At 35.3% G+C, this 15899-nt stretch overlaps 1 protein-coding gene across 6 annotated transcripts in view; it reads right to left on the minus strand.

Annotated features, from left to right (window-relative positions):
• The window catches only part of AKAP9 (A-kinase anchoring protein 9), a 78734-nt gene that overhangs the window by 29499 nt on the left and 33336 nt on the right, over window positions 1-15899 (minus strand). For 5 of the 6 annotated variants that reach the window (XM_061350121.1, XM_061350118.1, XM_061350120.1 and 2 more), the window contains 4 exons: window positions 9779-9990; window positions 4732-4894; window positions 1287-1499; window positions 272-310 (listed from right to left, as the gene is read on the minus strand). In XM_061350121.1, coding sequence (XP_061206105.1) covers window positions 272-310; window positions 1287-1499; window positions 4732-4894; window positions 9779-9990 — 627 coding nt within the window. The remainder of the gene's footprint in view (window positions 1-271; window positions 311-1286; window positions 1500-4731; window positions 4895-9778; window positions 9991-15899) is intronic. The other variant, XM_061350116.1, reaches the window with a different exon arrangement.

The raw sequence follows: 15899 nt of genomic DNA on the forward strand, positions 1-15899 counted from the left end.
AAAATCTCCCTCCAATACTATCTAAGTATCTGTAATTCATAGGTGAATAAGATGATGGTTATTCATGAATTTGTTTATCATGTTTAGAAATTATAAGAAAAGTTGTTAATGAAATGTAAAACTGAGTATGAAGTACAACATCAAAGCTGCAGGCCAGTAAGAATTACAAGTAATGTCAGTAAGCCGAAAGCCCAATAATCCTGATTAACAATGTCAGTACGTGTAAGTCTTCCACCCAATTACAGATTGGCCATGCAACATACAAACACACCTGCTTGGGAAGCTGCATCGACTGCAGCATCTACTAGGCCTAGGAGAATAGAGAAAGAGAGAAAACAAAAAAAAAAAAAAAGAAGCAAAGTAATTCACATGCCAGCTATAGTTTTCTTGTGGTGCAACAATGTAAGAGAAAATGAAGCCAAAGATAGAAGTGGCATTTAATGATAACGTTGTTGAGATAACTTAGGGAATGTGGTAAGTTATTCTGGTATGCATGATGTAAGTACCTACACATATTTATAGAATTATCCTTATGGTTGTTATACATGAAAATCACTTTAAAATACTTAGAAACCTAAACCAAATAACTAAACTGGAGTCCTTGAAGAATCAGTAATTCTTAAAAGCACTGCTATGGTAATTTTCTTCCCCTATCATACACAGAAGTTACTAGCTTAAGGAAGAATTAAAAGACATAGGGTAAATGCTTTTTTTTTTGAGTAAGCAGTTAGTTAGATTACATTGACATGGTATTTATCTGTAATTTTCACCACAGTGCTGAAAGTTTTCATTACAGGTAGGTCACAGGCTTTCCTTACCATTCAACTTTTGTGCCATTCTTCCCCAAAAGAGGAATTCGTTAGAAAAGTGTATCTTCTGTGTCTAAAGTAAGTATGGCAATCATGTTCTGGTAGGTACGCTTGCTAATCCCTTTAAAATACTGTTTGGAAAGTATTAGTATTTAGGCCAGTATTTTTATCCATAATTTCAAGATACTCCACCTCCAGTGATAATAAAAATAAAATCAGATTTTCAGAGCTATCAAGCTTTTTCTGCTTTGAAGAGTAGTTGTGATTGCTCAACACTTCTGAAACCTCAATGATTTTTGTTTACATATTTAGAAAAGTTATTGTACTAACATTAGGCATTAAGTATGAAAATACCCCATTTTGCCTTATCACATTTTTATTAATGATTACAAACAAGGGGAGGAACCACCAAGATTACTTACTATTTTATTTGAAAGTATAAGAAAACCTCATGGAAAGACTGTGAAGAATACATACGCTGTTCGACTGGTCCTGCATCTGCTCTCATGGCATCCTTCTGTCTGGAAAGCAGTTCCTTTTCTTCCTGGATCTGCTGCTGTTCAGCCTCTAACTCCTGTAATTTGTTACCTGTACACAGTAGTTCTTGCTCAAGATGGTCAATTACATCTATTTTTTCCTGGAGTTGTTTTTCCAGAAATGCTTTTTCATCTGCATAACCATCAATGAGGCCTGTAGAACAGAAATTTTGGGGCAGATTTTAATATTTCTACAGAAATTTAATATTTCTACAGAACAATTTGAGTTTTTTGCATGGTAAAATTACTACAGTATTCCCACATGCTTGAGAATATACAAAAAACTGAAGATGCTTCCATTTTCAATCCAAAGTAAAACCTCTGTGAGCACTGAGTTCCCTAAAAGAGAAAATTAAGTAATAGTCATCTTTCTATGTACAGCCTGAGAAATCCAGGTCTGGTCCTCATGCATATCAGCCAAGTACCGCTGACTATTCTTTTTTCCCAGACTTGGATTCACAGAGAACACAGCTGCATAGAGGGACCAGCTGTTGAAATAAAAATACTCATCTAGAAACACCATTAACAGCAATTCAAAAATTTGAGACAATACAAATGCTAGTAATTATTCCCATCATACCAGATGCTGTTCAGAATGAGTACTTAACAGACTGGAAGTTGAGAAGGCATTCCCAGGTTAAATAGGGTGCACACCCTCACCAAAAAGATACAAGGTGGTAGTCTGCTAAGATCACATGTTGTAGTATATACTCCTGCCTTTTTTTCTTTCTTCCTTTAAGAGATGTAATGAAGGTTGTCAGAGTTCAGTGAACAAATAGGCATTAGCATTTCTATCACATTAGGTAACTCACATCTGACACCACTAAAACACTAGAGGTTTGAAAATGTCTCAGCCACAGCAGTTTTTGTGATGAGAAAGAAATGATCAAAAATGACACATTTTATCTCAAGAGAAGACAGAATACCATCAGATGTATAATGAATTAAGACATTGTTCTGCATACCTATCAAAGGAATTTGATGAGAGAATGTAGTTTGGCTTTGTCAGAGTATGCTCACAACTCAGTTCAATGAGCAGAAGAAATTAAATAAAGAGAGCTCTATGGCATTTTCGTTTCATTATATCAAAACAAAAAAAAAAGGTGCCTGTCTTTTAGAAGTGCATTAATTTCAGAAGTTCACAGAAAAAAAAGGATGAAAAATTATTTAATTAATTCAGGAGTTGTAAAGCATTCAAGCAATGGGGGACAAACTAGCTGAATTCCTGCAAAAGACTTAACTGAATTTGCTCAGCTGTGCAACATATCTAGCAAGGGTTAAAACTAGCATGAGATTCTGTCTTACACTCTAGAACTGTTCACTTAATGCGGGCAATCCCATTATATACAAACTGGCACCTAGTAAGAGTCTGCAGGTTCTCTGCTGCTATTAGTTTGTTTACACAAGGAAATTTTATGACAGAATTGCATTGGTCCAGTGAAAAACCTACTTACTTTAAATTATTTGCTTGTCTGGTAGTAATAGGATAAAAATAAAAATGTGAAAATAAAAAATAGTCAATAAGCAGGTCTCGCTCTGTGGGATGTCATCTTCAAATATAATTATGCATGCACCCTCTGCGATAAAGAAGAGGCAAGCTCGTAGTTCTTGGTGGGCAACCTGACTAATGTGAAAATTACAGACCCAAAAGGAAAAGTAACTGAGATAAGTTCATAATAAGCACTTTTAAAAATAAAATTACTCTCCAGCATTTTTTTTAGTTACTCCTTGTAGGAATGAACCAATGCAGAGGGCGCTGACATTATGGCAGATCCTACCTTTAAACAAAAACGAACTGTAACCTTTCTGCTTTGTCCTAATGTGTTAGTCTGTATTAACTTATTATAGAAGATACGTGAATAAAAAAAAATAATCTAATGAGACAAAAATATTATCCTTGAAGAAAAGCAGCAATAAACATAATAGCTGCCAATGTTCTGAAATTCACCAATGCTAAACAGTTCTGTAACTACATCTGTGCAAGAACATAAATTCTTGGGTCAACATTTTGGTGTAAGATTTAATTTTTTTTTTCATGTTTAGATAGGTTCTACATGAGGGGTTTTTCACTCTTAATTAAAAAAAAAAACACGTAATAATGCCACTTTCAGATTTGAATCTATTCCCTCTGAAATCAGTTTTCCTCCTTTCAGTTTTACTGAAGCTATTGAAATGCTGCAGCCAATACTAGTGCAGATGACACAACATTTATGCTGTGTGAACTGACAAGCTACCAACTGTCCCTCACACCACATTTTAGACACTTGGCCTAGAAACCTGCATTTCCTTGTCTGGTTATGTGTCCCACCTATTAATAGCATGTAAAGTCATGTTGGATTATCTGTAAAAACAAGATGAACTCTGGGAGGGTAGCATTCTCAAGGAATAACATTTGGCTACGAAACTTTATGCTACCACTTGAAAACAGACTTCAGAGAAGTCTGCTGACCTTTAGAACTAACTAAAGTATCTTTCTGCGTACTACTATGGACAACTGACCTACAGGGTTGGCTTTTTGTGCATCTTTTCCAGCTGCTAATTACAAAGAGATAATGGTAGAAATGCTGGGTGGAAATAAAAACATTAGGCTATAGAGAAAACAAAGCTATTTCTAAAGAACAAATTAAGTGTCTGTCAGGTTTGAACATACTTTTGTGATGTCAGAAAAGATTATTAGACTTCCCCTGTTGCAATACCCTGCAATTTTTAACTGCTTCCTTCATGCAGCTGCAAATGCACTTATAAAGACAGCTTCAAACAGAGTGCTAACTGAAGCATATCACCACCACAGCATTAAAGTCAGAGTGAAGGTTCTGTGTTTTTATCCATGTTTGTGGGAAACTAAGTGAACGTCAAAAGGCAGCAGGCACAAACTGAAATATGGGAAACTGCATTTCAACACACAAAAAAGGTGTTTTTTTTAATTTTTTCACCTTTTTGGCTGTGGTCAAACTCTAGAACAGGCTGTCCAGACACACTGTGGAGAAACATGGACAACATCGATTAAAAACTTGAGTGACACAGCCCTGGGCAACCTGCTCTTACATGACCCTGCTTTGTGCATGGGGTTGGAATAGATGATCTCCGAACCTGCCTTCCTGCTTCAACTGTTTATCATTTTATGATACTAAGTTGTTCATATTTAAGCTTGTCTGCAAAAAACACATATCCAAGCTATCAATTTTAGTAAGTCATATAATACTGAGACAAAACTGGGAAAAAGAATCACAGAGTGGTTGATGGTCATAGGACCTCGGAAGGTCATCTTATCCATAACTATCTAGAGGGCTGATAACATTGTAAAAACCTCCAAAGAAACTGATATAATTAATCTTCTAATTAATAGGTGAATGTAAAGTTCAACAGCTCATTAAAAAGCTACTCACCTTCAGCTTTACTAAGCTCCAAAGCCAACTGCTCTCTGGCTTTGGTTTCTTCATTAAGATGTTCTTGCAGTTCTTCCTGATACTTGATAAACTCTGTGGCCTCTTGTTGCCTTTTGAAGGACTCTCGCATGAGTTCTGTCTGAGTAATTTTAGCATGTTCAAGCTACAGAAGGTAAAAATTACATAAGTTAAATAAACCAAAGGTTTTTGGACAACTCTTCTATCATTCCTATTTCTTTACAATGTCTCACGTAACTGCAGTGGACACTGGATAAGAACTTTACTGGACAAACATTTGAAGACTACAATAGGACGATTGACTAAAGTCTAAGCAAATAGGTTTTGTCAGTATAATGAACTCAATGAACCACCTGGCTAAATCCTTGTCTTTGTTCCGGTAATTCCTGGTTTAGGAGTTACACTAGATTCACCTTTGTTTGCACAGGAGTTTTACACTACATACTAGCTACCACCCACCATATACTTAGAATGGCTAAAAAACATTGCATAAAGCTGCAGAAGTTTCAACATATAAACTGACACAAGTGGTGCTTCATCTCGTTTTCTCCTTAAGATGAAGATAAATGAGACCACCAGGAAAATGGGAACTTTGAATGCATGCTTTTTGACCAACAAGGAAGTAAAGCAATGTTTCTTCCAGCTATGTCCACCTAACAGATTTATTAAGGATTTCTTTTTTAATATTCTTCTCTGCTTGTCTGATGGGTTAATACTTAACGTGTACAGCACAGATGTATCACAATCTTACTATGACACTCAACTACTACAAAACCAGGACTGAAAAGCATGGCTTTTTCAGAATAAGACAACATGTTCCAATGTCAGAACATGAAATTACACTTATTTCCTTATCCTCTCACCCCTTTCTTTTTACTTTTCCTTTTTAATATTATGGATATTGGCAGACATTTATAAGATAGTAACATCTGTGGCTCTGCTTTATAGAAACATGCTTTCTCTCAATTTCTTGGGGGGGAACAAAAAAAGGCAAAAAAAAAAAGCTTTCTCACCATCTCCTGAAAAGTTAATGAGTATGATTAGCTTGCTTTGAAAACTCAGAAAAATGGGTTAGGAATACTCTTAGAAGACTGCACACAAACCTACCCATTTATAAATAAAATTACACTTTGAAAAGAATGTCTGAATAGCCAATAAATTCTCATTTATAATTCACTGAATTACAATACTTGATTTCTTTTCTCCAGCATTATTTTTTAGATGGACATCATTAATGTGTATTTATTATGACAGAAGTTAAAGAAAGGTATAAATACTGCAGTTGAGTATCTGCACTGGTTTGAGATACTTTAAAAATTACTTTATTCTTACATTTTGAGGTGTTTAATGAAAGACCCATCTCAGGTAGAAGGGAAATATATAATAGGATTACTGTACATAGACAATAAAAATACGGCTTACTTAAACACAATCAAATACTCCTACTAAAACTCAGTATAAAAATTATTCTCCATCTCTTTTCAATAACAACTCAAGGCATTATTACAAATAACAGGACAAACCAAAAAAGACACACAAACATGAACATGATTTTCCAAGAACAAAAAATTCCTTCATAGGATCACAAGAAGCCATTAACAAGCTTGTGCTAGTTAGTATTACTAGTTAGTGCATAAAAACTATAAAAGTAAATTATTGACAGTTATGAAAATGTAAGGTAACATCTAAGTGCTTCAAAGAGATCTCAAATCTCCGTAATTCAATATATTTCTGTGTCTGCCAGTTCTCTCTTGTTATAAATAAAAGAGAATTAAAGCTTTTTTTAGTGCCCACTAAAAATTCACTAGGAAAAAATCCTGTCAGCAGTACATAATAACTTTAACAACAGATACAAGTTCATATCATTTTTCGCTGTATTCTCTTCTACATAAGCTGATTAAAGTATATTTTCTGTTAAGAACTTTTATACTTACTGAATAGGGAGGTGTAGGCAAGGAGATTTTAGAGACAACTTTTACAATGTGCCCATTTTTTTTGTGGCTGAAGTGAAAAATTGAAGTATTTACAACTACAGAATTATTCTCATCCAAGTGTTCAGTAAAAGGAAAAGGATACGGTAAAGGCACACGAGATTGAACCTCGTATGTATCTTCTTCTTGTCCTTCAGTCCACAAACTACTAAACAGATCAGATGCCCAGTAGGTGCGGTAAGAATCCATTCCAAAAAATATCGTTGTTGCTGTCTTCTTAATTGTCACATGGGTATTTCGTACCAAATAGGCTCGTTTTAGAAAATTCCAACAGGTATTTGTAAACAGAACATGTCTACTTAGCAGTCCAAAGACACTTATCAGTACTATCGGTTACAAACCCACTCACAATCAGCAGGAAGCCTCAAATCACATTCTCAAGCAGAGTTATTCAGTTGTTAATTAATCCAGAATAGAGAGAGATGCAAGAAAACTTTGTGTAGTCACTCCTAAAAATCCTTCTTAGAGAAGTTTCACATGAAAAAGCAACAGAAATCTTCCAGCAGCAGCTGACAGGTAATTTCTAAGGCAAGGAAGTGTAATTTTACCTGCACAGATACGCGGCAGCAGACATGCAAGCTAGCAGAACAGAAACTAAAAATGATTTTCAATCTCCACTACGGCAAATGAAAGAGAAATACAGCTATGACACTGATTTTCTTCATTCTTGATCTTGGAGTTGATTCAAAAGGAAGAACTTTCTCAAGCTCTGCTAGTCTAAAGGCTTCCTGTTAGTGTGTCCCAACCAAAAGAGCTGAGGGGAGTGGCCTGATTTATTTACCTATACATAACACCATCAGGTGGAATTTGAATTAATACACCCACTATATGCCTTGCCTGAAAACTTTCAAACTGCACTTCAGGTCTGAAAGTGTGTGTTCAGACAGGTCTCAAAGTTACTTTGAAGATTTTTGCCAGGTTTCTCTCACTCTTTTAGAAGAGATGTGTACATGTCTGTATGCACAACACAACTGAGTAAGAGAAAAGGTTAAAACAGTTTCTAGCTGTAATTAGTTTTAAATTATAAAATATTTCAGAGTAGAAAAAATAAAGGGTTCAATTTCTGAATATTTAAGAATAATTGTCAAGTCACCTACAAACCCTTCGTATGTATAGAAATGTATAATCCAGTAAGTACACAACAGACATTGAAAAGCAGACAAGCCTGAATGCTTGCAAAGTACCTCTACAGAAAAGATGTTAATATTTATACTTAATACTGTGGGATAATGTGTAAACAGATTAAGATTTTATTAATTTTAAAAAACCCAAACAGATATGATCATCAGGGATAAATCCATCTTTGTATAATCTACATCAATGAAACAAATGTGTGTATGTGTTTGAGCCAAAACATAACTCTGCTGCTGGCAAGCTCGCAGCTACAAAGCTATGAAGGGAAAATAAGCTTTCTTGGTCAACTGACAATAAATAAAAATAAGCTACTTAGAATACACCGATTACTTTCATCAGTACTTTGAGAAGTAAATACTTGCTGAAAAACATCGGTCACAAAAGTAAAATAATTTGGGGCTATGTATAAAACTAATGCATTTAGGTAGCAGCAACGAAATCTTCAGAAAAAAAAATAATGTATTGACAATGCTTTTATAATTGCTGCATGAATTCTTCATTACTGTAAAACTCTGAAGTTGGTTTTCTCTGTATCATGTGCTCTTTAAATGGGAGACTTCCTACAAATGCCTAACCATACTTTTTTCAGAACTCTGTATATTGGAGTATCTGTGTATACTTTTTTGCTATTATGTAATCCTGTCTTAAGGTGAAAAAAGACCTCAAAAAGCCAAATATCTCTTTTAAATTGAACTCATGCTCAAACAGAAGAGACCTGTTGCAGAATGAGTTTGAAAAGAAATGCAATGCAGAAACTGGCTTAAAAGAACCACCAGAGTACTTGTTTTACTAACTCAGAGGGAGTTCTCTGAATTTGTATTTAAATTACTTTAAATTTTAGTAAGTCACAGATTAGTCTTATTTTTTTAAGAAAACAAGAGTATCAATTTCATGTTTGAAGTATTTTGCAAAACCAATAAAACTTAAATGTTTAAAACTTCTAAGGTACTAGACTTAATACGAATTTTCAAATTACTTTCATTATCACAGATTTTTTTTTCTCCTTAATTTCCAGTAGTTAGGATTTATGTAATTTACACCTAGAGACAAGGAAGTAATGACTTTTTAAGTCATATTATTACTTAACAAATATATGGGTCTGTAGTATAGAACACACTGTATCATTCGAACTCTAGTCTCAGATTAAAGAGCTGACTCTAAAGACAAAGTTCTTCAACAGAGCTTAAGAAGTACAGTGAGACAGTATTTACTCTGATACTTTCAAACTGAGATGTACATAATGTAAAAGTAAAGCACATAATATAAGCAGTGTGACTTGAACTGAGCTAGGCGTACAGCTCCAATCTCAACAGAGAAGAACCCGAACCCAGCCAGCAACTAACATCTTGCCATGCGAAGTACCCTGATAGCAAACAGAAAGGAGTAAGCCATACAATACCTCTTTTTTGAAGAGTGTTTATGAATCACATACCTCATATAAATACTAGAAAGCTGGAAGTACAAACTTCTTCTCTGACAGAAAGGTAGATATGTGCCCAACACACAAATATTGTGACTTTTTTGGCCAGTCAATTGACATGTTAAAATGGTTGTCAAGAGAACTGGGCAGTTGCCCTTTAAGCCTCCCTTTTCACAATGGCAGTTCAATGTGCCCTGACACCTCTTGTCTCATCTCTGGGTTGCAATAGAATGCAATGACACACCCATATGAGCAATGAAACGTGCCCAAGATTGACAAACATGCCCAAATTTAGACTTCCTCTGCAGTCCAAAGCAGACAGATGACATGAATCTAAATTCATCACTGGATGATGCTGGAGTAGACACCTTTAGTATCATTTCAGCTTTCAGAATGAGCCTTATATGAGGTTTTATGAGAAAAATAAAGAAGGACAAAAAAAAACACAAAGATTTCAAAATGCATGCATATCAGACCACCCTACCTGATTCGAAGTTTCATTGATAGCTTCCAGAAGCTTTTCAACAGCTGCTTGTAGACGAGAACTAATATTCAGAATGAGTTCTTCATTTTCAGGATCTATTTCCACTCCATTTTCTGCAAGATGTTGGCTCAGCAGTCCTTCATCCATTGCTCCTGACCACATGTTAGTATCATCATCTCCCATACTACTACCATGATACGAGGAACAGGAGTCTGGAAAAACAATGACTGCCTTTTCACACATACTCTCAGCACTTCAAAACATGAAAAATTGCACATCCAAATTATGATTAGAAAGACAAGTCATAAAATGGTTAAAATATTTGTATTCGTCACAAAGACAGGGAAGTATTGCATACTAAAATTTACACAAACAATATACACAAAGTGTTAACTAAAAACAAGCAGAAGGGAAAGAGAAAAGGAGATACTAACAGAAAATAGCTTAGCTGCCCTTTCAGTACACTTTTCATCTTTGAAGCTCATCTTCAACCCTTTGTTACTATCAGTAACCCTTACTACTTTGAATAACTTGCAATAGTAACTTGCAAACTGTATTTAAAATACAACCAGGTAAAAAAACCCAAAACTGGCAGACAATCAGTCCCTGCTTCACCAATGCCCAGCTATGTTAGTGTGCATTAACGCTAACTGTTCAAGTAGTGATTCAAAAGCACAGTCTCAAGTGAGTAAAGGGAAAGACACGCACATAATTTAGACAACTTCTCAGGACAGACTACAATACAGAACATCAAAATTCAGCATTATTATTAATAAACTGAAAATTGATTGAGTAACTGAACAAAATAAGGACAATGCAGAGGACTGTAACTGTCCCTACTGGTGTGCCACCTGGCACCTGTCTGCTGCTCAACCTTCCTGAGGTCTGATACAGTTTAGGGGCATTTACCATTCTGTCTGAAAAGCAGGAAACATAAAATTTGCCTATGGTATTAAACTGATAGACATTATTCTAGAAAACAGTAATTTTGCCATATTTAGAACTCAGTGCTATATTTAAGCAAGACAAGTGCAAGCAACTCCTGAGGTGTTTCAAAATCATACTTTCAGCATGAAATAGCAATACAGCAGTAACATTACAACAGTGGATAGCTATTGTTGGTACTGTGCTTTAAAAATTAATAAGTATTATGTCATTAGGCTGCCTGACTTGAAACGTCACAAATAAATGCTACTGTGGAAAGTTTTTAAACTGACAGTTTATTTTAATGAAGTACATTTCTGAAATAGATTTAAAATCAATTCAATGTTTTTGTGCTTCGTTTTTGTGTTGTTTTTTTTCAACAATTAGATCTAAAAAATAAAAAAAAAAATAATCCACCTTATTTTTGGGAAACAGCAGTATGACTAAATGAGTTAAGACCGGTCAATACCTGTTTAGCAGCAAAGTTGCAATACTCAGTGATCTCTGAATTTAAGTTCCTGGTTACTCTATGAACTGTGACTGCTGAACTGGAACAGTTTGTTTAGTTACAGAGATTGAAATGAAATTATAATGGGTCAATTTTACAAAATTATCCTTAAAAACTGTAGTCAGTACATGTTAGACACAATATCCTTATACTTGCTCTTGCCTCTTAACCACGCATACAAGTAACATTGGAAATCCTCTTGCTGATGTTGAACCTAACAAGGAAGTCAGTTTGTTTTTCATGTTTGTTGCAACATGATTAACCACCTGGCTTACTTACTGTACCTGCAAACATTCTGATAATAATATCTACACACTTATTTCACTATAGATGCAGCTTGTATATATGACCCATATACAACAAAGTAATCTAGAGAGATTTTAATTTAGAAAGGTTTAATTTCATTTACTTTTATTTTACAATTGCTAAGATTTTTAAAATGCAGATGTACTTAGTAATTTTTTTCTTCTAGTTACATCATTACTGTTTCATATCTCCTTTTAGGTATGTGGGATATAACGTTACAAACTATTTTCACACTCCAAAGGGAAAAAAACAGAGGCACAGTATGCATGAATGGAATGAATAACTAGATGAATAGAATACACATTCACATGGCTCCTTTCATCTACACAGGATTTCAAAGCACTTTTAATACTGCACTTTGGAACAAACTGCTATAGTGGAGTCACCCTAGCAGTGGCTGGCAGTCATCCTCTGCCAGCACACTAAAGATTCCCAATGGAATTGTACAGCATAAAAGTTTCCCCATAGCATCCTAATATTTCACCCCCCTGCAGTGTAAGGAAGGCTGCAAAATTAACAATTTCACATTTTTTATTCAATAGCAGTCTGATTTTTCAACACGCAAATTTGGGTTGGTTCTGGGTGTCTCAAAATATCAATAGTGATGCAGAAGCTTTAATATCCTCAGAGTAGAAAGGACCTTCATTTAAGATGGACATCCAGCAGCATATGTATTTCCAAATGCTGTGCCAAGGTAGTTAGAGGCTGAGTTGAAGGAAAACGTATTCCCTACTGAGCCACCGACACACTTACTGCAGCACCTGATGCTCTTTGGAGGCCACCCATCTTAAGTACTGACCAGGTAAGACCCTGCTTAGCTTCAGAGATCTCACCAAATAAAAGCCCACAGTACAGTAGCACAGCTATAAACAAGATAAAACAATCACATATTAGTTATTGCACAAGCTAATTCTTTCCTGATGGAGTACAAATTATCTATGTAATGTCCCTGTCTTCCTTCTCAGGCTTAACTCATAATTCATGTCCTATAACCCTTACATTTTAGCAAATCATTTGCTCAAGTGGTACAGTTGAATTGTGCAATGATGAGTGCATATCAAATGCAAAAATGAACTTTATACAGAATAACTGCAGAACTGTGTAGTCTGTTACAAAACCATCTGAACTTCTGGCTGTCTGGAAACTTAAAACATAATAGGCTTAAAACACTGATGCCTGCTCAGAACATAATTCTTTCAAAAGCCAGGTCCAGAACATGTCTCCTACATTACTAGTATTACAAATATTATTACTACTTCTTGCCAATGACCAGAACAGTACAGTTTGGCCTCCAGGAAGGCATGACAATACTTTAAACTTCTGTTTTGCTTATGTCAGTTCTTTTATAATTTGCTTCCATTTCTTCTGGATAAATGCAAAATAAATCAATGTTACAATATAATTTTATTACATGAAAAAATCTCATAATATCATAATTTACCTGAAATATAACTATAAACAAATGGGGGAAAGAAAAAGAGTTGTTCCAATTTATACTTTAGATGACATTTAAACTTTATTCTCAAAGATAAACACGGAAAACCAGAAAGTACCAAACGCACCCTGTAAGAATTCCGCTTATACTGTAGGGTTGGCAACTCAAATAGAAAAATCAATGGAAAATCATAAATGTAGATGCCCATAACTTATGCAAAATGGCATGTAAGAACAGGAGTTCATGTTAAAGGTCTTCCTAACTCCAAGGTGAAAATCTCTCTATCTTTTTCCCTTGAAAATAGCCCTAGTACACAGCACCTTGCTGGAAGATTTTCAGTGGTGGAAGCAAGAAACAGAAATGTTGTCAAGTTTTATTGACCACCCCAGCAGCTGTATTCCTAACCCTGATTTCACTAATCCTTAGAATGCTTTTCATTCTTCCATCCCAGTAGAACTAAAATCAAATTTTCTGTTCCCCAATTTTCTTTTTCAGTCCCCTAAAAATAATAAACAGAATGTAACTGGCTCAAGTAAAAATGTCTTTTCCATGTGTAAACTCTCCCCTTGTAACAAAAAAGAAACCCCAAACCAACAAAGGCTCATATTGTTTCCTTTGCCATGAAGATTGCATTCATCACGTCAGATGTCATGGCACACTAAATCTTAAGAAAAGTGCTTAATTATACAGTGCTTACAAGTTTCAGATACCGAAGTTGTTTGTGAACTGTCAACTGACACTTCTGAAGCAATACATACTTCGCATCATGCAGAACTAGTATCTAAGTTTACTCCTGGGATTCCACTAAAAATTTAAGGTTAGGGGTTACAAGCTGAAAACAAACAAAAAAAAAATCAGTTTTATGGTGGGTCAGTATAAAAAGCTATTTACTACCTTGTTCCTGATATACTGTTCAGAAACAAGGAGCTCAGAAAGCAGGTAAAGTGTTTTACAATGAATGCTCTGCTTCTCCAGAGCAATCTTCAGTGCTACAATTCCTCCTAGGGTACAACATCTGAGGGAGGAGTACAGCAATGCCTGCTGGCTCTGTCATCATAATTCTTGACCCAAATCTCCAGACAGAATTAGCTCGCCAGCTTACTTTACACAAATGCTGTTCGCTTCCAATGATATGTTTTATGACTGAAATTTGAACTTTACTCACTCTGCTAGAAATAAAATCCTGTGATAGCCAATGACTTAGACAAGGTCCCAGATAAACCTCTATACACTCTATAAATCAGGCTGTGGTTGTAAGTATGTGACCTTAATGATTCAGCTTTTTAAAATGATGAAACTTCGCAAAAACAGTAAGCTGAGTTTTGTTTGTCAATAAATATAGATTATGTTGAGAAGGTCAGTGAGAATTCACTTTATTAATAAACACTTTATTTTTTTATTTTCTATTTTATTATTTCATTTGCATTGGTACAAATTTATTCCTACAGATTCTGTAAATAATTAAAAAGGAAGCAGTCTAGTGGAGGATGTCCTGCTCATGGCAGGGGGTTGGAACTAGATGATTTTTAAGGTCCCTTCTGACCCAAACCATTATATGATGCTGTGAACATCTGTTTGGCTAGGTGGTAGAAAACACAGCAACATGCACACGTTAATATACAATAGTAGTGTCTACCTATTTCTTAGTTCCAGAAAACAATGGCAAAAAACTTTTAAAAGGTCATGTTCTCTCAGGCCATTCAGTAGAAGCATAGGAAATTAATAGCAACAGTCCTGTTGCTGAAAACATTAGCAGAATTTGTCATCTAATTCCTCTTGAAGAAAGACCAAATACTGCTGATGGAACAACATGACTCTTAGTAAAGCTATCTCACCCCAGTGGCAGAACAATGTACACAGCAAGGATGCTACTGGATCATTTTGAAAGGGACAGCTTGAATGCCACTCAAATACCAAAGAAGGGAATTCCAATAGTAGATATTTCTTTGCTACAGAATAGTAAAACCTTACATGCCTCTTCAAAATACACTAATAGCAAGCAGAAGAGTTAGAACAGGCAACCTTCATCACTAGCAGAATGGAATAAAGAGAGGTCTTGTTTATTTACGAGAGTACTTTTTCACCAGAAGACTTCATAAGAAATCAACAATACATTCCAATTACAGGGCCTGTTGTGCATTTAGACAGTTGTATTATGAAAGCCAAGCATAAGTCTGTATTGTACACACCCAAAACACCAAATAATGGCACTTTTAAAACTGTGCATATATGTAATACAAATAATGTGTATTAAGAATAGTTCGTTACAATAATTAGTAACACATACAAGTACACACATTGTACTTGGGTACAGGAACAAGCAAAAAGAAAATGCATGTATTGTGCATTGTACATGCCCATGCAGAGCAAGCACACATGAGAGTAGTGAAGGGCAACGTTCATGTATTAGCCCTTTGTACGTGCAGTTATGCATATATTATTATTATTAAACTAGATGTGCTGGGGGAGGGGCCAACTGAGACAGTTTCATATGGAGCTCGGCTCAGATGCCTATATACAAATGCCCATAGTATGGGGAACAAACAAGAGGAATCAGAGAGTTGTGCACATGTATGGGGGTATAATAGACATCACAGAAACATGGTGGGATGGCTCCTATGACAGACAAGAAGCAAAATATAGAAATGTTGTCAAGTTTTATTAATCACTCCTGGCAGCTGTATTCCTAAGCCTGATTTTACTAATCCTTAGAATGCTTTTCATTCTTCCATCCCGGTAGAACTAAAACTGAATTTTCTGTCCCCCAATTTTCTTTTTCAGTCCAGTCAAAATAATCAACAGAATGCAACTGGCTCAAGTAAAAATGTCCTTTCCTTGTGTAAACTGGACAGACACTATCCTAGTACAATCACAAAAAATTAAACGTGAGACAGTTCTTAGACACTGATAAGCAACTAACTACAACATTAAAATGCTCCTTTTAGGCT

Source organism: Neopsephotus bourkii, unplaced genomic scaffold (genome assembly GCF_033783945.1).
Source record: "Neopsephotus bourkii isolate Nb327-2 ecotype Australia unplaced genomic scaffold, CSIRO-AGI_Nbou_v1 NB_479, whole genome shotgun sequence".
NCBI classification, from domain to species: domain Eukaryota; kingdom Metazoa; phylum Chordata; class Aves; order Psittaciformes; family Psittacidae; genus Neopsephotus; species Neopsephotus bourkii.